This window comes from Symphalangus syndactylus, chromosome 21, assembly GCF_028878055.3.
Source record: "Symphalangus syndactylus isolate Jambi chromosome 21, NHGRI_mSymSyn1-v2.1_pri, whole genome shotgun sequence".
Classification (NCBI taxonomy): domain Eukaryota; kingdom Metazoa; phylum Chordata; class Mammalia; order Primates; family Hylobatidae; genus Symphalangus; species Symphalangus syndactylus.
The window spans coordinates 45762949-45785212 of record NC_072443.2 but is presented as its reverse complement, the minus strand read 5'-3'; the positions used below and the strand labels follow the sequence as shown (position 1 = coordinate 45785212).

The 22264-nt window shown below is 37.9% G+C and overlaps 2 protein-coding genes across 15 annotated transcripts in view; both read right to left on the bottom strand.

The window, feature by feature from the left end:
• SLC15A2 (solute carrier family 15 member 2) overlaps nucleotides 1-12996 on the bottom strand; it is a 50174-nt gene extending 37178 nt beyond the window's left edge. For 5 of the 13 annotated variants that reach the window (XR_010118472.1, XR_010118473.1, XM_055260686.2 and 2 more), the window contains exons 1-3: nucleotides 12873-12996; nucleotides 10953-11040; nucleotides 9917-10058 (exon numbers count right to left, since the gene is read on the bottom strand). Coding sequence is in view for 9 of the 13 variants with exons in the window: in XM_055260686.2 (XP_055116661.1) it covers nucleotides 9917-10058; nucleotides 10953-11040; nucleotides 12873-12977 (335 nt within the window). In the remaining 4 variants the exon portion in view is untranslated. Of the gene's footprint in view, nucleotides 1-9916; nucleotides 10059-10716; nucleotides 10787-10952; nucleotides 11041-11406; nucleotides 12672-12872 lie in introns of those variants that run through there. The other 8 variants (XR_010118471.1, XR_010118470.1, XM_063630152.1 and 5 more) reach the window with 5 other exon arrangements.
• The window catches only part of EAF2 (ELL associated factor 2), a 67680-nt gene continuing 58288 nt past the window's right edge, over nucleotides 12873-22264 (bottom strand). The window contains exons 6-7 of one of the 2 annotated variants that reach the window (XM_063630168.1): nucleotides 21941-21999; nucleotides 12873-13154 (exon numbers count right to left, since the gene is read on the bottom strand). In XM_063630168.1, the coding sequence (XP_063486238.1) occupies nucleotides 21953-21999 (47 nt within the window). In that variant the 3' untranslated portion in view covers nucleotides 12873-13154; nucleotides 21941-21952. Of the gene's footprint in view, nucleotides 13155-21814; nucleotides 22000-22264 lie in introns of those variants that run through there. The other variant, XM_055260692.2, reaches the window with a different exon arrangement.

The following is a 22264-nucleotide window of genomic DNA, read 5'->3' as shown; positions in this document are numbered from 1 at the left end:
AATGAACTCAAACAAATTTACAAGAAAAAAACAAACAACCCCATCAAAAAGTGGGCAAAGGACATGAACAGACACTTCTCAAAAGAAGACATTTATGCAGCCAAAAAACACATGAAGAAATGCTCATCATCACTGGCCATCAGAGAAATGCAAATCAAAACCACAGTGAGATACCATCTCACACCAGTTAGAATGGCCATCATTAAAAAATCAGGAAACAACAGGTGCTGGAGAGGATGTGGAGAAATAGGAACACTTTTACACTGTTGGTGGGATTGTAAACTAGTTCAACCATTGTGGAAGTCAGTGTGGCGATTCCTCAGGGATCTAGAACTAGAAATACCATTTGACCCAGCCATCCCATTGCTGGGTATATACCCAAAGGACTATAAATCATGCTGCTATAAAGACACATGCACACGTATGTTTATTGCGGCACTATTCACAATAGCAAAGAGTTGGAACCAACCCAAATGTCCAACAACGATAGACTGGATTAAGAAAACGTGGCACATATACACCATGGAATACTATGCAGCCATAAAAAATGATGAGTTCATGTCCTTTGTAGGGACATGGATGAATCTGGAAAACATCATTCTCAGTAAACTATCGCAAGGACAAAAAACCAAACACCGCATGTTCTCACTCATAGGTGGGAATTGAACAATGAGAACTCATGGACACAGGAAGGGGAACATCACACTCCGGGGACTGTTGTGGGGTTGGGGGAGGGGGGAGGGACAGCATTAGGAGATATACCTAATGCTAAATGACGAGTTAATGGGTGCAGGAAATCAACATGGCACATGGATACATATGTAACAAACCTGCACATTGTGCACATGTACCCTAAAACCTAAAGTATAATAATAAAAAATAAATAAAATAAAATAAAATCATAAAAAAAAGAGCTCCTGAAGGAAGCACTAAACATGAAAAGGAACAACCGGTACCAGCCACTGCAAAAACATGCCAAATTGTAAAGACCATCGATGCTAGAAAGAAACTGCATCAACTAACGAGCAAAATAACCAGCTAACATCATAATGACAGGATCAAATTCACACATAACAATATTAACCTTAAGTGTAAATGGGCTGAATGCCCCAATTAAAAGACACAGAGTGGCAAATTGGATAGAGTCAAGACCCATCAGTGTGCTGTATTCAGGAGACCCATCTCACGTGCAGAGACACACATAGGCTCAAAATAAAGGGATAGAGGAAGATCTGCCAAATCTACCAAGTAAATGGAAAGCAAAAAAAAAGCAGGGGTTGCAATCCTAGTCTCTGATAAAACAGACTTTAAACCAACAAAGATCAAAAGAGACAAGGAAGGCCATTACATAGTGGTAAAGGGATCAATTCAACAAGAAGACTTAGCTATCCTAAATATACATGCACCCAGTACAGGAGCACCCAGATTCATAAAGCAAGTCCTTAGAGACCTACAAAGAGACTTAGACTCCCACACAATAATAATGGAAGACTTTAACATCCCACTGTCAGTATTAGACAGAACAACGAGACAGAAGGTTAACAAGGATATCTAGGACATGAACTCAGCTCTGCACCAAGTGGACCTAATAAACATCTACAGAACTCAATACCCCAAATCAACAGAATATATATTCTTCTCAGCACCACATCACATTTATTCCAAAATTGACCACATAGTTGGAAGTAAAGCACTCCTCAGCAAATATAAAAGAATACAAATCACAACAAACTGTCTCTCAGGACACAGTGCAATCGAATTAGAACTCAGGATTAAGAAACTCACTCAAAACGCACAACTACATGGAAACTGAACAACCTGCTCCTGAATGACTACTGGGTAAATAACAAAATGAAGGCAGAAATAAAGATGTCCCTTGAAACCAACGAGAACAAAGACACAACATATCAGAATCTCTGAGACACATTTAAAGCAGTGTGTAGAGGGAAATTTATAGCACTAAATGCCCACAAGAGAAAGCAGAAAAGATCTAAAATTGACACCCTAATATCACCATTAAAAGAACTAGAGAAGCAAGAGCAAACAAATTCAAAAGCTAGCAGAAGGCAAGAAATAACTAAGATCAAAGCAGAACTGAAGGAGATAGAGACACAAAAAACCCTTCAAAAAATCAATGAATCCAGGAGCTGGTTTTTTGAAAAGATCAACAAAATTGATAGACCGCTAGCAAGACTAATAAAGAAGAAAAGAGAGAAAAATCAAATAGATACAATAAACAATGATAAAGGGGATATCACCACCGATCCCACAGTAATACAAACTACCATCAGAGAATACTGTAAACACCTCTATGCAAATAAACTAGAAAATCTAGAAGAAATGGATAAATTCCTGGACACATACACCCTCCCAAGGCTAAACCAGAAAGAAGTTGAATCTCTGAATAGATGAATAACAGGTTCTGAAATTGAGGCAATAATTAATAGCCTACCAACCAAAAAAAAAAAAGGCCAGAATCAGACGGATTCACAGCTGAATTCTACCAGAGGTAGAAAGACGAGCTGGTACCATTCCTTCTGAAACTATTCCAATCAATAGAAAAAGAGGGAATCCTCCCTAACTCATTTTATGAGGCCAGCATCATCCTGATACCAAAGCCTGGCAGAGACAACAAAGAAAGAGAATTTTAGACCACTATCCCTGGTGAACACCGATGCGAAAATCCTCAATAAAATACTGGCAAACTGAATCCAGCAGCATATCAAAAAGCTTATCCACCATGATCAAGTCGGCTTCATCCCTGGGATGCAAGGCTGGTTCAACATGCACCAATCAATAAACGTAATCCAGCATATAAATACAATCAACAACAAAAACCACATGATTATCTCAATAGATGCAGAAAAGGCCTTTGACAAAATTCAACAGCCCTTCATGCTAAAAACTCTCAATAAAGTAGGTATTGATGGAATGTATCTCAAAATAATAAGAGATATTTATGACAAACCCACAGCCAATATCATACTGAATGGGCAAAAACTGGAAGCATTCTCTTTGAAAACTGGCACAGGACAGGGATGCCCTCTTTCACCACTCCTATTCAACATACTGTTGGAAGTTCTGGCCAGGGCAATCAAGCAGGAGAAAGAAATAAAGGGTATTCAATTAGGAAAAGAGGAAGTCAAATTGTCCCTGTTTGCAGATGACATGATTGTATATTTAGAAAACCCCATCATCTCAGCCCCAAATCTCCCTTAAGCTGATAAGCAACTTCAGCAAAGTCTCAGGATACAAAATCAACGTGAAAAAAAACACAAGCATTCCTATACACCAATAACAGAAAAACAGAGAGCCAAATCATGAGTGAACTCCCATTCACAATTGCTACAAAGAGAATAAAATACCTAGGAATCCAACTTACAAGGGATGTGAAGGACCTCTTCAAGGAGAACTACAAACCATTGCTCAACGAAATAAAAGAGGACACAAATGGAAGAACATTTCATGCTCATGGATAGGAAGAGTCAATATTGTGAAAATGGCCATACTCCCCAAGGTAATTTATAGATTCAATGCCATCCCCATCAAGCTACCAATGACTTTCTTCACAGAATTGGAAAAAACTACGTTAAAGTTCATATGGACACAAAAATAGCCTACATTGCCAAGACAACCCTAAGCAAAAAGAACAAAGCTGGAGGCATCACGCTACCTGACTTCAAACTATACTACAAGGCTACAGTAACCAAAACAGCATGGTACTGGTACCAAAACACATGTATAGACCAATGGAACAGAACAGAGGCCTCAGAAATAACACCATACATCTACAACCATCTGATCTTTGACAAACCTGACAAAAACAAGAAATGGGGAAAGATTCCCTGTTTAATAAATGGTGCTGGGAAAACTGGCTAGCCATATGTAGAAAGCTGAAACTGGATCCCTTCCTTACACCTTATATGAAAATTAATTCAAGATGGATTAAAGACTTACATGTTAGACCTAAAACCATAAAAACCCTAGAAGAAAACCTAGGCAATACCATTCAGGACATAGGCATGGGCAAGGACTTCATGACTAAAACACCAAAAGCAATGGCAACAAAAGCCAAAATAGACAAATGGGATCTAATTAAACTAAAGAGCTTCTGCACAGCAAAAGAAACTACCATCAGAATGAACAGGCAACCTACAGAATGGGAGGAAATTTTTGCAATCTACCCATCTGACAAAGGGCTAATATCTAGAATCTACAAAGAACTTAAACAAATTTACAAGAAAAAAACAAACAACACCATCAAAATTGGGCAAAGGATATGAACAGACGCTTCTCAAAAGAAGACATTTCTGCAGCCAACAGACACATGAAAAAATGCTCATCATCACTGGCCATCAAAGAAATGCAAATCAAAACCACAATGAGATACCATCTCACACAAGTTAGAATGGCAATCATTAAAAAGGCAGGAGACAGCAGATGCTGGAGAGGATGTGGACAAATAGGAACACTTTTACACTGTTGATGGGACTGTAAACTAGTTCAACAATTGTGGAAGACAGGGATCTAGAACTAGAAATACCGTTTGACCCAGTCATCCCATTACTGGGTATACACCCAAAGGATTATAAATCATGCTGCTATAAAGACACATGCATACATATGTTTATTGCAGCACTATTCACAATAGCAAAAACTTGCAACCAAGCCAAATGTCCATCAATGATAGACTGGATTAAGAAAATGTGGCACATATACACCATGGAATACTATGCAACCATAAAAAATGATGAGTTCATGTCCTTTGCAGGGACATGGATAAAGCTGGAAACCATCATTCTGAGCAAACTATCACAAGGACAGAAAACCAAACACCGCATGTTCTCACTCATAGGTGGGAACTGAACAATGAGAACACTTGGACACAGGGCGGGGAACATCACACACTGGGGCCTGTCATGGGGTGGGGGGCTGGTAGAGGGATAGCATTAGGAGAAATACCTAATGTAAATGGCGAGTTCATGGTTGTAACAAACCAACATGGCACATGTATACCTATGTAACAAACTTGCACGTTGTGCACGTGTACCCTAGAACTTAAAGTATAATAAAAAATAAAAATTAAAATTAAATTAAAATAAAAAAACATAATAAACACGTTTAAGAGAGTGGTTCCAAGTGATTGCCCAGGTCAAAAATCAAAACTGATGAGCCTGGGTAATAGGATATAAAATCTAGGAACTATGATTAAAAATGTTTTCCTTTCTTAAAACCAACTTGACACTACAAATAGCATCCTTGAGAAACCAATATGCATGTTTAATAATTTTTGTTTTCCCACTGCGTACCTATTGATTAGTCTTTCCTGTATGTAGCTCTGAGGGAAGCCTCACTTCTTTCCTGGCATAGGGAGTTCCTTAAACAAGAGTCAGGGACTCTGGATGCCCATTTCCTCTTAACATATCTATTATTCTGGGATAGCAAACAGAGGAAAGATTTTTAATAGAAGTTGTTTACTAAATTCAGGAAATTGCCCCTTCAGGGTTTGAACAATCTTTCTAATGTTATAGAAGGCTTTTCACCCTCAAGGTAACACTTGAATAAAAGTAAACACACCACATACACACACACACACACAAACACATACTCAGGCAGAGAAACATATGAGAGGTGGGGAAGAACTTAACGGTTTGAAACAAAAATCTATCCATTTTCCTCTAGCAAATGAAGAAAATAGGCTATAGGTTCAAATTAGAAAAGATAGTAAAGAAAGTATCTTGTCTTTTTTCTGATTTTCCAACTTAGGGAAGGGTAGTTTTAAGTACTTATTCCCTTTTGTTGCTGTTATCATGTTTGTATATGTTACACACACAAGCACATGCACACACACACAAACATGACTACAGGTGAACAAGTTATCCACGTTTTCTCAAACTACTCCCTTTGTGAAAGAGATACCAATCACCCCCAAGTTTTATTATTTAAAAAGCAACCAAAATACCCACAATAAAATAAAAGTAACCTTCATGCCTGTCTACATCTATCTGTAGTCATGTGGCTAAATTTGAGGGTCTGAGGGTGAATAAATTTATGAATTCGAAGATGTACTGTGGTCCTGCTATGTGCTAGGCACCATTCTACGTGCTCTTGGATAAAAATATAAATTACAGCCGGGCACAGTGGCTCACACTTGTAATCCCAGCAATTTGGGAGACAGAGGTGGGTGGACCACTTGAGGTCAAGAGTTCGAGACCAGCCTGGCCAACATGGTGAAATCTCATCTCTACTAAAAATACAAAAATTAGCCGGGCATGGTGGCACATGCATATAATCCCAGCTACTCAGGAGGCTGAGGCAGGAGAATCGCTTGGACCTGGGAGGCAGAGGTTGCAGAGAGCCAAGATTGCATCACTGCACTCCAGCCTGGGCGACAGAGAGAGACTTTGTCTCAATGACAAAAAATATGTATATTATATAATATACTTATATAATATACATATTATATACATTCATATAATATATAAATGACTGGGGTGGGTGGGGAAAAATATATATAAATGATTTTGTCCTCTAAGTGTTTGAAAGAAGATATCAGATTCATATATAAATAATTAAATAACTATAGTAAGATAGAGTTTAGTAAATGTCATATAAGGGTGAGAGAACAAAGAACTCAGAAAACACTAGATTACTTCCAGCTATAGTAAAAGGTGAGGGGGCAGAGAATACTCCATAGCATAGGTGGTATTTGAGTGAGCCTTACGGGGTTTGGACATGAAAGGGTGGGGAAGAAGGGGTTTCCATGAAGCAGAAACTGCAAACAGACATGAAAAAAAGATGTCACTGGATATGATTACAGAAATATTAGTATTACATTTTCCTCTAGTGGCCATTCTTGAAAGGAGATAAGTATGACAATAAGCACAGAAAAGTCAGCTGGAGTGAGATTAGTAGACAGTGATTTAATAGTCACCAGAAATTGCTGAGCAGAGTAGTAATGTGATCAGGATTTCTTTTAGGAAAATTAATTTGGCAGTAGCGTATATGCTCAATTGTAGGAAAATGAGATGGGAAGCAGTAAAAACATTTTAGATGTCCATTTTAATATCTCAATTTAAAGACATTGAGACAATGAAGACCAAAACTGGGTGATGGCAACTAATGCAGTGGATGTTGTGCCAAAAAGGGATAAATGTGAGAGAGATTGTGGCAAACAGAATTGGTAGAATTTGATAACTGATTGAATGTGGGAATGTAGAGAAGCCAGAAGAAAGAACAGATTTGAGGAGGTGAATGCCAATATGTAATTCACTGGAATTTGAGGAGCCATCTGCATATAGCTAATATCAACACCACAGAATTTGCTAAGGAAGAATCTAGAGAAAGAGAAGAGGGTAAAAGTTATAACCTGGGAAATGCTTACACTCAGGAAAGAGTGAAGTAAACAAGAGGCAAAAGAGAAGCCAGATAAATAAGAAAAGATATAAGAGGACGAGAGTGAGAAAAATATACTGTAGAGAAGGCCAGGGAGTTTCACAGAAATGATAAACAGACTGAAATGTTAATAACAAATTCAAAATGAGTAAGAATTTAGAAAAGACCACTGGAATTTGTTAATGAAGAAATCCTTACCAGTGATCTTAGGGAGTAATTTCAGAAGGAAAAAAGATGATTTATAGTATATCTTATTGTACTACAATATGATCTGTATTAAAGCTATTTGAATATGAACAATATGAATTAGGTAGTACGTGTAATTCACCTCTTCATCCTCCATGGTTCCTTGGACAAACAGAAGGTGCTCAATAAACATTTATTGAATTAAATTGGGTCAAATCAAATTAAATTGAATTGGATTATATTGCATTACATTATATTACTCTACCATAAGAACTGATCATGAAGAGTGAGAAAGAAAGGCAACACATACAGAGGATTATTTTTATAATATGGGGTTAATGGTAATAAGAGAAAAATGATAGGAAAAGAGAGTCAAGATGAGTTTTGTTCATTTAAAGCTATTAAAGATTTGCACCTGCTTCTAGTTGAAGGCAAAGACTCTAGTTCTCTGGGAGAATTTGAAGGCAAGAGAGGGGAATAGTGAGGGTACAGAGACCCTAGGGAGAGTGATCTAGGTGATGGTGATACATACATAAAAACTGATCAAGGCGTACAGTTAAGGCTTTTGAATTTGTGTACTTTATGTAAGTTATATCCCAATAAAAATAAATTAAAAACAATAATAAATACATCAAGAAGGATTGATTTGAGGGCACAAGTGGAGGTTGTTAAATTTTCTCTGAATTAACCAGGAAACAATTGCTCACCAAATCCTGTAACTGTACTTCTTCAATCTTAAAGGAAGTTATTTTTAAAATAAATAAAAGTGGTATGTCATGTATATGAATCTTTATTCTACAACTGAATAAATAGATTATGGCTTGCACTTTTTATTCTGCAAGTAGTGCCAATCTCTGATCTAGATAAACTTGGTGACTACTACTACATATGTAGCAAATGTAGATCTCAGCTACTCACCCACCACTCCTCTCCCAAGTCAAGAAACTGTTCAGTACTGTGTTATGTCTACAGATATGTATTAGGTGCTGATTAAACACTTTTAGAATAATGAACATATATCAGCCAAAGTAAGCTATAAACCACTGTTTACTAAAGAGAATTCCTTGGAACACTAGGTCCACAAAATATCCAGAAAAAATATTCCATAGTCAAACTAGTTTGGTAAACATTACATACTACAACCTTCTGTGGAGATTTTATAGTTCATATTGGCGTAGTTAAGGCTATAAGAAGTCATGCAGTAAGGGAACATTTTTAGCTTTGCTCAGCCTAACAGTTTCCAAACTTGTTCGACCACAAGAGCTTTATTTTCCCACATAACTCATTATATTTTATAGTTTTGAACAGAATGCCCTTTGAGAAATGCTCATTTAGACAAATCCATGGATAACAGGTCCATAGAAAATAATTTGGCAGTGGATATCCACCATCCGTTTCTAAGCTTATCAGTTTAATGTTACAGGGGACAATTATAACATTATACCATGTTATATCTCTTGGTGCTATGTTCAGGGACTTAAAAGATACTGAACTGAATGAACCAATAGTCTAACTCATGAAAATATTAGATTCATAAGAAGGAAACTACAAAAGACGTTAGAGAAGAGAAATAGATGGTAAAAGAGCTGAAAAGAGACACTCATAAGAAGATCCTAAAGGAGGTGGGATAACTCAATCTGGAGAAGAGATGGAGAAAGTATCAAATAACTACATAAAAGCATCTAAAATACGATTTTTTTTTTTTTTGAGACAGAGTCTTCTTCTGTTGCCCAGGCTGGAGTGCAGTGGCATGATCTTGGCTCACTGCAACCTCTGCCTCCCAGATTCAAGCAATTCTCCTGCCTCAGTCTCCAAAGTAGCTGGGATTACAGGCGCCTGCCACCATGCCTGGCTAATTTTTGTATTTTTAGTAGAGACAGGGTTTCACCATGTTAGCCAGCCTAGTCTCAAACTCCTGACCTCAGGCAATCTGCCCGCCTCAGCCTCCCAAAGTGCTGGGATTACAGGCGTGAGCCACCGCACCCGGCTAAAATTAGAAATTTGCTGGTGGATAGTGCTCTCTATCTCCGACAAGATCAGAACAAGATTTAATATTAAACTACAGAATGGAAGGTTAAAATTAGTTTTAAGGAACAAAAGATACTGCAACTGAAGAGGATGTAAACACATTGGAAAAACTGATAATGAAAAGAATAGCCTTTCCTTGTTGCCACAGAGATTTTTTTTTAATTTCCCACACTACACAGATGTACAGAGATTCTTATTTTTCACGCATGACATAGGTATGTTCTTGCTCAGAAGCAAGAGGCTAGAAGTGATAGCCTTCTGCACAACCTGTGAAACTTGTAGGAATGTGACCTCCCATCTTCCTTACTTGAATTTTCCCAACCATGAGTCAGCAATGGCTGCTCCCAGGATGGGAGTAAAATAACAGAGGCTGCTGAAGGCATGGTATATAGATGTGGAGGTATCTTCATTCCAGTGCAGGAAATACAGGAAATACAGGATCAGCACAGCTGTAGTGGGAAAAAAAAGGAGGCATGAGGAGACAAAACAAGATAGATGCATTAAAGTGACTTATGGAAAAAAATATTTAATCTCTGGTCTTTATAATGTGATTTTGGCCTTCAGCACTTCCATCAGTGACATGATTGAGAAGTGACTGCCAGGCAGTAGATATAGGGCCCCATGGGAGTTGTGGGAGTAAATGGGACTATATTGAATGTACGAATATAATACTCCTCCCTTCAGTCTCTGTGCACCCCTAGCATCATTTAGGCCAACCATGAACATAACATGGTGCTTCCAATATCCCTTCCCTCTCCTCTCCTTCCCAGCAACAAGATGATAAGCGCTCTTATCTGAATTCCATTCTTCATACCTGTTCCTCAGGTATGAGCTCTTAGCCAAGAGCTGTTAGCCCATACCTAAGGAACAGGTATGAAAAATGTAACTCAGATAATGAGAGCTTTCCCACTTTTTTTTTTTTTTTTTTTTTTTTTAGAGATGAGTTCTTGCTATGTTGCCCAGGCTGGAGTACAGTGGCCATTCACTGGCACAATTACAGGTGCCCGATAACCTTGAACTCCTGGGCCCAAGCAATCCTCCTGCTTCAGCCTCCCAAGTAGTTGGGGCTATAGGCACATGCCATCATGTCCAGCTCCACCCACTTACCCATTCTCAAAGTCTGTGTTCTGGTTTCTCTCAGGCCTTTCTGATCTTGGCCTACATATTAGGTGAAATCCTATGAGAGATTTATTAGAAGTCTTGGCCAAAGTAAAGGACCAATTTGGACCAAGGCAGAAAGAGTGGACTCGGGAAATAAGTGCATATAAAGAGACCAGGCTGTCACAAACATGGGGTGAGGGTGGGTGGAGGAGAGTAGGTAGGACTCTTGGACACAAAATTACCTTTCATTCCATAATAGGAAAAGCGCTCGCAGAATTCATTCACCACAATGAACGCGATGCTCAGTGGATAGTTGGAGCCACAGATTGTCTATTCAACAAGAAGGCAATGATTCAAGCATGAGCTGTTTTTCCCTGTTTCAACAATTAGATTTCTTCAAAACTGAAAAATTCATTTATTTCAAATCGTCATGGTAGGTAATGGAACAATGGTCTCTACTCTTCATGACACACCTATTAGGTAACACTAAAAGTGCTTACATTACTGATTTAGAAATAATAGAAGCTAATCTGAATATTATTTTGTTTCTTATTTATTTTACATGGAATTGCTCAAATATTCCTTGGACCTGCTCATCTTCCCACGACTACTAAATGAAAAGCCTAGGGCTCTGGGGCAGAAGAATGGTCATATTTACTTTCTAGGAACAGACTAAAGAGGTAGCCTATGGAATACCTGATATCCAAGCAGTGAGATTCAGATGTCAGTCTCTGCTTAGCTCCACTATGGGGACTGGCCCCTCTTGTCCCCAGCTGTTCTGTTTGCCATGCTGGGAGGAATCCTGGCAATATGATAGCTTCTACTTCAGAGGCTGCTGGAGCCAGGCACAGAGCCCAACATGGAGGGCAGAGATTCCTAAGGGTAAGCTAATTGATCACCTTGACTTTAGGCAGAGTTCTTAAATCCTGTAAAATTAAATGCCTACTCTTCCTACTAAAGAGATTCTATAACATTTTTATGATAATCCTATTGGACATTAAAAGAATTATGCTTTTCATGTAATATATCAGTCAGAATATAAGGAATGTTATGTTTTATTTCAATTCCCTATCTATTACAACAGACCAACTAACATGAGAGGAGACATAGAGGTATCTGTCCTCAGTACAGTCAAATCTTGTAAGATTTATATTGCCTTATTTCATGAGAAGTATATACATCTTTGCAAGTAGCCCTAAATTCTTTGGGACCAGAAGAGATATCATTAACTAAAAAAATAGGCAAAATAATAAAGTAATGTATTATTCTTTTAACCCTAGGGATATATATAAACTGTCCTCCTAAATATTAATATATTTTAATGTTTTATAATAACTTGTTTGAAACATACAATGAACTGGGCTTCTTACCTTTGCAGCTTGCAGCTTGAGAATTATGCAATCTGGAGTTTAGCTGACGCACTGTTAGCTAGTTAGGCAACACTGCCACTGGTTGTGTTAACATACTGATACTGGCATTGTCACTATACCTGTCTCAAATCCTCTGTTCTGTTATTCCAAAGAAATGAGAATAACATCACCTTTTGGCCCACAGTAAGAACTCAGTAAATTTTGGCTATCATTACTATATCCTCCCCACTTACAGAATTTTAATGTAAGAATTGACTGAGATGATGAGTTTAGAAGTGCTTTAGCGAGTATATAAATGCAAAACATTACTATTCTCTGTTTCTCTGTCCTATCTCCCACAGTAAAGTGGGAACACATAGTAACAGAGATTGGATCTATTCTGAAACTTCCATTGGTGTTCAGCAGAAGACTCTGCACACAGGGAGAACTGAGGGCAGAGTTTTTATATCGGTAAAGAAAGAACAATCACACACAGTTCTCCAGACAAGAATGCTTGCCAAGTTTCCCTGGACATTCAAATTGCTTTTTTTCCCCCAGGGAAACGGAATATGCAATGAAATTCAGCAAGTCCCTGGATCCCAACTGAAGAACTTTGACTACCTCTTCCTGCTGCTTTGTCTTCTTATGTAAAGGAAGCTTCTGTTTAGATTTGGTTTCAGGTGAATTCTAAATCCAAGAGAGAATCATTTTAATACCCTAATACAGCTCAGCTGGAAGCTCCGGAGCCCAAGGAAGAGAGCCAAAAGAGGGAGGCCATTCCTCTCAGAGGCAGGATTGAATCTAAGGACTCACCGGAGATGGCTTCTTTGGAGGGCTAGGCGGTCGAGGTGGTACCTCTTCAATGGAGACAGGTGAAAAAAGAGTTTCCTTGGACTCATTTTTCTGGAAAGGATTCATGGCTGGCTCCTTACTCTCTCTCTCTCCTCAAGCATTTGGCTTTAGTAGGCAGTTAGGACAGCTGCCAGCCTACTCTGAAAAGGAGGACTGGGAGGGGGAGCTGGTGGCTTCAGCAACTGAGTTTAACTCTGTGGGTGTCAGCTTCAATAGCTTCCTGATCCAGAGCAAAGCAGGAAGCTATAGTTAAAAAGAATGTGTAAAAGTACAGCACAGCAAAGTGAAAACATGCCAAAGATGGAATGAAACAATGCTAGAGAACAGATTAGAAAATATATGTTTAAGAAAGATTATCTTTGCAAAGGAGTAGAAGATAGTTAAGAACACAACACTTTGAGCACAGATTGAAAAACTGATTCCAAGGTCAGGCGCGGTGGTTCACGCATATAATCCTAGCACTTTGGAAGGCCCAGGTAGGCGGATCATTTTAGGTCAGGAATTCAAGACTAGCCTGGCCAACATGGTGAAACCCCGTCTCTACTAAAAATACAAAAAAAAAAAAAATTAGCTGGGTGTGGTGGCGGGCGCCTATAATCCCAGCTACTCAGGAGGCTAAGGCAGGAGAATCACTTGAACTCAGGAGGCGGAGGTTGCGGTGAGCTGAGGTTGCACTATTGCACTCCAGCCTGGGCAACAAGAGCGAAACTCCATTTCCAAAAAAAAAAAGAAAAACTGATTTCAGGATAACAATAGCTGTAATTTATTGAACATCTACTATTGAAAGTTTAATATATATGAATTACATCTATGTTGTATGTATGTATAACATATATATTTATTCTAATTCATATTACTATCCCCATTTTATAGAAAGTAATGTTCCCAGAGGTTAAGAAATTTGTTCAAAATACCCGTCCAGTAAGTGGCAGATCTGGAATTTTCACTATGCCATGACAGCTGGGAAAAGTGGAGTTAGTATCAGTTATTATTCAGGTATAGAGGTTACATAAATGGAATGTAGGAATGCAGAGGATTAAAATGCATTGGAGAAGGAAAGTCATTATAAAACTGAGTTTGGGAGATAAGAAAGATGGTGAGTTTTAGCTGGGTGCGGCAGCTCACACCTGTAATCCCAGCACTTTGGGAGGCTGAGATGGGCTGATCACAGCTCAGGAGTTCAAGATTAGCCTGGCCAACATAGTGAAACCCCATCTCTACTAAAAATACAAAAATTAGCTGGGTGTGGTGGCACGTGCCTGTAGTCCCAGCTACTCGGGAGGCTGAGGCAGGAGAATCGCTTGAACCCAAGAGGCAGAGGTTGCAGTGAGCCGAGACCCCACCACTGTACTCCAGCCTGGGCGACAGAGCAAGACTTGAAAGAAAGAAAGAAAAGAAGGGAAAGAAAGAAAAGAAAAGAAAGGAAGGAAAGAGACTTTTGTTTTCAACATCATAAAAGTTCAGCTAGAAATAGCCTATAAGCAATTAAAGAGGTGGGGCTAAAGAAAATGAGAGAAAAGGACTGGTGATATACATTTGGGAACCATTTTTCTTCTTTGCTTAAGTCATTCTTTATATTTTCATTTTCTCACTTCAAGATTAATCTATTCTTTCATTTAATAAATAAAATTTAATTTGAGCAAAAATTGTGAACCAGTTACTTTCTAGGTACTGCTGTGAACACCATTTTCCTTAATTATACATTTAGTCCTTACCAGAAGAGGAACAAGAACAAACATGATAATGCTAGGTGCATTTTATGCTCTGTTATTTTTGTCAAGCCAAAGAAGTAAAAGAATAACAAAAGAGCATGGTGCCCCTCTAGTTGTTTGTCAAAAGAAAAGGGAAAAGAAAGGCTAGAGAGCTATAAAAGAAATAAGAAAAATGAAGACTAAATCAACAAGGTCAGGCAACATCAGAATGAATTATTTTATTTGAAAATGCAAGAGAGAAAACCTATAACTCTATCCCTCACAAAATTTTTACATTAACTATTCAAATAATTTATTGACAAATAGGGCCAGGATAAACTGTCTTTTCCTCTCTAAACTTTAACTCAGACTTTGATCATATCTTCTCAGCTTCTATTACACCCCTCATTTCTACTGTTTCTACCTTTACCCAAAGAAGAGTCCAGCTTCATTTCTGACTGTGGCATTAATAATTAAGCTATAGGTATTCTTTCAGGAAGCACTGCCATTTCTGACTTGGTTTGGTTAATGACTTTGGATAGAAAATAAGTGGTCAGAAGTTACTGGTCAAGTTAACTAGCAGAGGCACAGATGCCTTGAAGATCCACTTATGTCGTGGCTTTCCTTGATCTGGCAGAGTAGATGGAATAGCACCTGTATGCAGTGTACCAATTTATTTGTGCTCATAGGTATCCCAAATACTAAACTTTGGAGTATTGGCAGTGGTTTTCTGACACTCCTTTGTTTAGACAAAATTCTTCTTTTGATTATGGCAATATAATGATAGTATTCACAGAATCAAATAATATCAGAGATGGAAGGAATCTTAATCTTGTCCTTTGTGAGTGAAACTTCCCTGAGGATAAGAATCATTTTCCTTTGGAAATTCCAATTCAGTAGATCTTGGTAGGGATCTAAGAATCTTTGTTTTCAACGAGCACCTCTAGCAATTCTTACGCTAGGAATTTGGGAAACACTGGTCTTAAATTCTCTCCTATTCTAGCCTGAAGGATATTTCAGAGGAACTTAGAAGGGACAAAGGAAGGACCGGAACCCTAGGCTCCCAAGGCATAGTCTTGAGCCATTTATATAATATTAAGATGGCTCTTAAATCGTATTATTTTGCTAACATCAGATAGAAGGAGAAAGGGAAAAGATAAAAAGAAAGCACCTCCCAGAATGAAATGAGCACCAACTATTCTGAGACAAACAATAATAAAAGTGAAAGAATCTAAGTATCAGTGATGAGTAAAGAATATTTGTGTCCTTAGTGATTACAACACCAGAAAACATTTATTATCACATATGATAAAGTTTTAGTTATATATACATAAAAGTAGACTGCCACTCTAAGTCAATAGAATCTAATATAGCCAGAGAGAAGAGGAAAATATGAAATTAAAAGGGAAAGGCCGGGCGCGGTGGCTCACGCTTGTAATCCCAGCACTTTGGGAGGCCGAGGCGGGCGGATCACGAGGTCAGGAGATCGAGACCACGGTGAAACCCCGTCTCTACTAAAAATAGAAAAAATTAGCCGGGCGTGGTGGCGGGCGCCTGTAGTCCCAGCTACTCGGAGAGGCTGAGGCAGGAGAATGGCGTGAACCCGGGAGGCGGGGCTTGCAGTGAGCCGAGATCGTGCCACTGCATCCAGCCTGGGCGACAGAGCGAGACTCCGTCTCAAAAAAAAAAAAAAAAAAAAAAAAAAAAAAAAAGAAATTAAAAGGGAACATATATTTAACAAGTTCTCTAAATTAAAATACACAAAAATAAATTGTATCAAACATCAGTCACAAAGAAACAGAAAAGGGAAATCTAAGGAATACATTTATATATTTATTTATATAAATAGATTTAGGAATAAATCTAACAAAAGATCTTCTAGACCTCAATAATAAAAACTATAAAATTTTACTGAAAGAAATTGAAGAAGATCTAAATAAATGGAAACATATCATGCTTATGATTTGGAAGGCTCATATTGTAAAGATGTCAACATTTCTCAAAACATTCTACAGTTCTAAAACAAAATCCCAGCAGGTTTTGTGAGTATAGAAAATGACAAGCTGACTTTTTGAAGTCAACTTGGAAGTGCAAAGAGCCAACGATAGCAAAGTCAATCTTAAAGAATAACGGTGGAGGATTGTATTACCCAATCTAAGACCTATTTTAAAGATAGTTATTATATCAGAGTGGAATTGACACAGATACATAGGGCAACCAATGAAACAACACAGAGTTCAGAAAATGATTCACACACATATCGTTTATAACAAAGATGATACTGCCATACAGTGAAGGAAATGATGTTGATTTCAATAAATAAACACCATTTGAATATCCATACCCCCAAAATTATTTTGACCCTTATTTTACAACATACACAAAAATAATTTCTATATAGATTGCCTATCTGTTAAAGTAAAAAAAAAATATTTTTAGAGGAAAACATAAGAGAACATCTTTATGATTGTGGAGTAAGTCAGCATTTCTTTTTTTTCTTTTTTTTTTTTTGTGAGATGGAGTCTCTGCTCTGTCACCCAGGCTGGAATGCAGTGGCACGATCTCACTGCAACCTCCACCTCCCGGGTTCAAGCGATTCTCCTGCCTCAGCCTCCTGAGTAGCTGGGATTACAGGCACGTGCCACCACACCCTGCTAATTTTTGTATTTTTAGTAGAGACTGGGTTTCGCCATGTTGGTCAGGCTGGTCTCAAACTCCTGACCTCGTGATCAGCCCACCTCGGTCTCCCAAAGTGCTGGAATTACAGGCACGAGCCACTGCACCTGGCCAGCATTTCTTGAATAAGATATAAAATATGGTAACCATGAAAGAAAAAAAAGATATGTTGGACAATATTAAAATTAAGAACTTTTGTTGACCACTCTGCCGATTGTCAAAAGACAATTTACAGAGGGGAAGAAAATATTTGTGTTACACATATCTGTCAAAGGATTTGTGTCCAGATTATATAAGTAACCACATAAATCAGTAACAAAAAGATTAATAAGTAAATGGAAAAATATTCAAAAGATCTGAATAGCCGACGCGGTGGTTCACGCCTGTAATCCCAGCACTTTGGGAGGCCGAGACGGGTGGATCACCTGAGGTCAGGAGTTTGAGACCAGCCTGGCCAACATGGCAAAACCCCATCTCTACTAAAAATACAAAAAATTAGCTGGGCATGGTGGGGGGTGCCTGTAATCCCAGCTACTTGAGAGACTGAGGCAAGACAATTGCTTGAACCTGGGAGGGGGAGGTTGCAGTGAGCTGAGATGGCACCACTGCACTCCAGCCTGGGCGATAGAGCAAGACTCTGTCTCAAAAGAAAAAAAAAAAAAGATTTGAACGGATATTTTACAAAAAGAAAACCCAAGTAGCCAATAAATCTGTGAACAGGTTATCAACTGTATGGAGGTAAATACAGTTCATTTAGCTAGTCCTATATTGATGTATACTCAGGTTTAGTCTTGGGAAAGGAAAATATCTTGGGCCCCTTCAAGCTGGGAATTGCTCAGGGCAAGTCGGCCTCCCATTCTATTCAGTCATCTCTCTGCTCACAGAGACAGATGATGCATATTCTGATTGCCTCCTTTGGAAAGACTTACCAGAAACTCGAATGCAACCATCTGTCTCTCACCTTCCTGTGACCTGGAAGCGCCCAGTGGGGGGGCTCTGCATTGAGTTGTCTCCACCTTTCTGGTTGGAACTAATGTATTTCTTACATATATTGATTGATGTCTCATACCTCCCTAAAATGTTAAAAACCAAGCTATGTCCCAACCACCTTGGGCACAAGTCATCAGAACTTCCTGAGGCTGTGTCACCGGCTAGTCCTCAGCCTTGGTAAAACAAACTTTCTAAATTAACTGAGACTGCCAGGCCTGTAATCCCAGTACTTTGGGAGGCCGAGCGGGCGGATCACTTGAGGTCAGCAGTTTGAGACCAGCTTGACCAACATGGTGAAACCTCATCTCTACTAAAAATGAGAAAATTAGCCAGGCGTGGTGGCCGGTGCCTGTAATCCCAGCTACTCTGGGGGCTGAGGCAGGAGAATCGCTTGAACCGGGCAGGTGGAGGTTGCAGTGAGCCGAGACCCTGCCATTGCATTCTAGCCTGGGCGACAAGAGTGAAACTTCGTCTCAAATAAACAAATTTAATTAATTAACTAAGACGTGTCTCAAATTTTCAGGGTTCACAGTCTTTTTCTATTATAAGTAATACTGCAATAATAACATTGCACAGAAGTTAAATATATGTGCAGGATAAATTTCCAGAAGTGAGACTGCCGAGCCAAAATACATGCTTTTAAAATTTTTGGAACTGCCTATTCATTTTCTTTGCCCATTTTTCTAGAGTCGTTTGTCCCCTTCTTGTAAATTTGTAAGATCAATTTAAACATTATTGATATTAATATTCTGCCATCCTCTATATTGCAATATTTTTCCTATTGATTTTATTTATGGACTTTTAAAATTAAATGTAACTTGAAGTAAAATGCACAAATCTTAAGTGTACAGCTCTGTTAATTTTTATATGTGTGTAACTCACACAAGCACTACCTAGATGTTAAAAAATTTCTAGCACATCAATGCCAAAAGTCCTTCAGAGATAATACCACTGCCTCCCTTCTGCCTCCCAGTCAAACCTTCCTCCCTCAAGGTCACTGTTCTACAAAATGGTACTCTGAGTGGCCAAAGACTGGACAGATATCATATCCAAACCACTTTGAGCCAACAAGACTTTGTCCTTTGTTCATGGATCTGTATGTGTAAGGGAATGCATTCAAAGAACATGTTATTTTCAAGTCTTCCCAAGCTCTATTTTTCATCAGGCCCTTTTGCATTTACTATGCATATGCCTCAGGGTTGGTCAGGAGTGTGTGAATAGCTTAGGCCATCTCTGGTTTCTGCTGCACATGTACCCAGTCTCAGCCTGAAACATGATTGCCCCAACTAGGATTGCAGCCTCAGGGCAGTAGGGCCAATAAGCTCTTGGCCTTCTCTCCCTAGTCAGCATCCCAGAAAAGTCACATTCACTTAAAATATTTCTGGGCATGAGTGTCAACTACCCCTTCAAATTGAGTGAGTTTCCTTCAGGAGACAGAGAAGTTCCCGGTCCTGAAAATATTAGTTATCAATCTTTTCATAATATATTTTTATTATACTTTTTTTCCATTCTTGAGTTCCTCATTTTGGTTCATCTCTTAATAAATTAGAAATTACTACAATAATTATTATAGGAATGATAGAATTCCTGAATTCTTATATGTCTAAGAATACCCTCTTACCAAACTATGGATGACATCTGATGAATACATATTTCATAGGTCACGTTAATACCCTTGCACAGATGCAGCTTTATTACCTTTAGATTTCAGTCTTATAGAATAATTCAAAGTCCTTTGATTTTTGTTCTTTTATAGCCAACTTACTTTTTCTGCTTGCATGCTTACATTACCATCAGTTTTTTTTTTTTTTTTTTTTTTTTTCGAGACGGAGTCTCACTCTGTTACCCAGGCTGGAGTGCAGTGGCAAGATCTCTGCTCACTGTAAGCTCTACCTCCTGAGTTCACGCCATTCTCCTGCCTCAGCCTCCCGAGTAGCTGGGACTACAGGCGCCCACCGCCACACCCGGCTAATTTTTTTTTTTTTTTTTTGTATTTTTAGTAGAGACAGGGTTTCACCATGTTAGCCAGGTTGGTCTCGATCTCCTGACCTCGTGATCCGCCTGCCTCGGCCTCCCAAAGTGCTGGGATTACAAGCGTGAGCCACCGTGCCCGGCCTACCATCAGTTTAATCAAACCATTCAGTACAGATCAAACCAAAAGTGTATATGTTTAGAATCATGTCAGGATCATCAGTTGTTTCTGGCAGAGAACCTTTTATCTGAGAACTTATCTAATCCACTAGCTCCCTACATTTTGGTATCTGAAAACACATCAAATAAGGAGATACAAAAGCATGGGAGATATTATTTCATTCTTCTCTCTCTGAGGTACTTATATATACCCTTGAGTTGTATAAAGAATGATATACTATGTACTCGATCCATAAAAAAAGGTCTTTAAGAATGTTTCACTTACGACGGATATAAGGAGGGGAAATGATGTACTGAAGATGTACTGTTCAGCTTGCTGGAAGTTTGAAAACATAATGCATGTTATATAGCCAGCTTTATCAGCTCATATCACCATGTACTCATTTCTGGTAGTGTTAACACCAAAAAGAAAACTCAGCATAACAACTTTCAGTAAAAACCATTATAATTACTATATTAAAATGATAAGCATTTTACTAGCCACTTTGAATTATGAGCTTGCTTATTAATTATGAGTTAAGTAATAAATGACATAGTTGTAGTTCTTGGCTAAGTATTGATAAATAAAATAGAAATAAAAATGAAGACAGATTAACTAAAGTTAGACTAGAAAGAGAAAAGGAGAAAGCAAGATTAAAATAAAAACTTACAAATTAAAAAAAAAAAACTACACAAATTCCAAAGGTAAGAAGTTGAATTTAAAAATTTTTCATTATTGACGAAACTTGGAAGCAACCAAGATGTCCTCCAGTAGTTGAGTTGATAAATAAACTGTGATACATTCAGACAATAGGAGAGTATTCAAACTTAAAAAAAAATGGGCTATCAAACCATTAAAGACATGGAGGAAACTTAAATGCATATTATTAAGTGAAAGAAACTAATCTGAAAAGGCTATATTCTGTATGATTCCAACTACATGATATTCCGGAAAATGCAAAACTATGGAGACAATATGATTAGTAGTTGCTGGGGGTTAGAGGGAAAGGACAAATGAATAGGCAGAGCACAGGATTTTTAGGGCAGTGATACTATTCTGAATGTTACTAAAATGATGAATACACATTTGTCAAAAATCCATAGAATGTACAACATCAAGACTGAACCCTAATGTAAACTATGAACTTTGTGTAATAATGATCTATCAATGTAGGCTCATCTATTTTAACAAATGTGCCACTCTGGTGTGGGATATTAATAATGAGGAGAGAAGAAATAAGACCTTTTCAACTTTGCTATGAGCCTAAAACTTTAACTTTGCTATGAACCTAAAACTGCTGTATTTTATTATATATATATATATAACTTTATATATAATATATATTTATATATAAACTGTCTAAAAAATAAATTTATATAAATAAACTGTCTAAAAAACAAATAAATAACATCAACTGAAATTTCTGAATCAAATTTAATTTCTTTTCTCATCAAAAGTTAAGACATATTTCCCTCAGTCTTAGGAATGTTTATTGTTAATACGAAATAAATTATACATGCTGTATAAATTTTTATTTATACCTAAATATTTCTTCAGTCATCACTGTCACTTCCTGATTCACTCAGCTGCAAATCATTTCCTAAAATAAGAAAGAAATAACAAAACTGTAGTAATTAAATATTTAATATTTATTTTTGCATAACATAAATTTTACATAAAATATAGCCCCCAAGCGTGATTCTGTTTATCTAGCATTTTGCTTATTCTGTAATTCAGTGACACAATTAGTAACTCAAGTAATTAATACTGTGTGTAAAGAAAAAATATACCACCAAACTTCAGCACAGTTTTAGTATTTCCTGGCATCTATTTTAGTCTTCTTTTACATATCCCCATCACTCTTT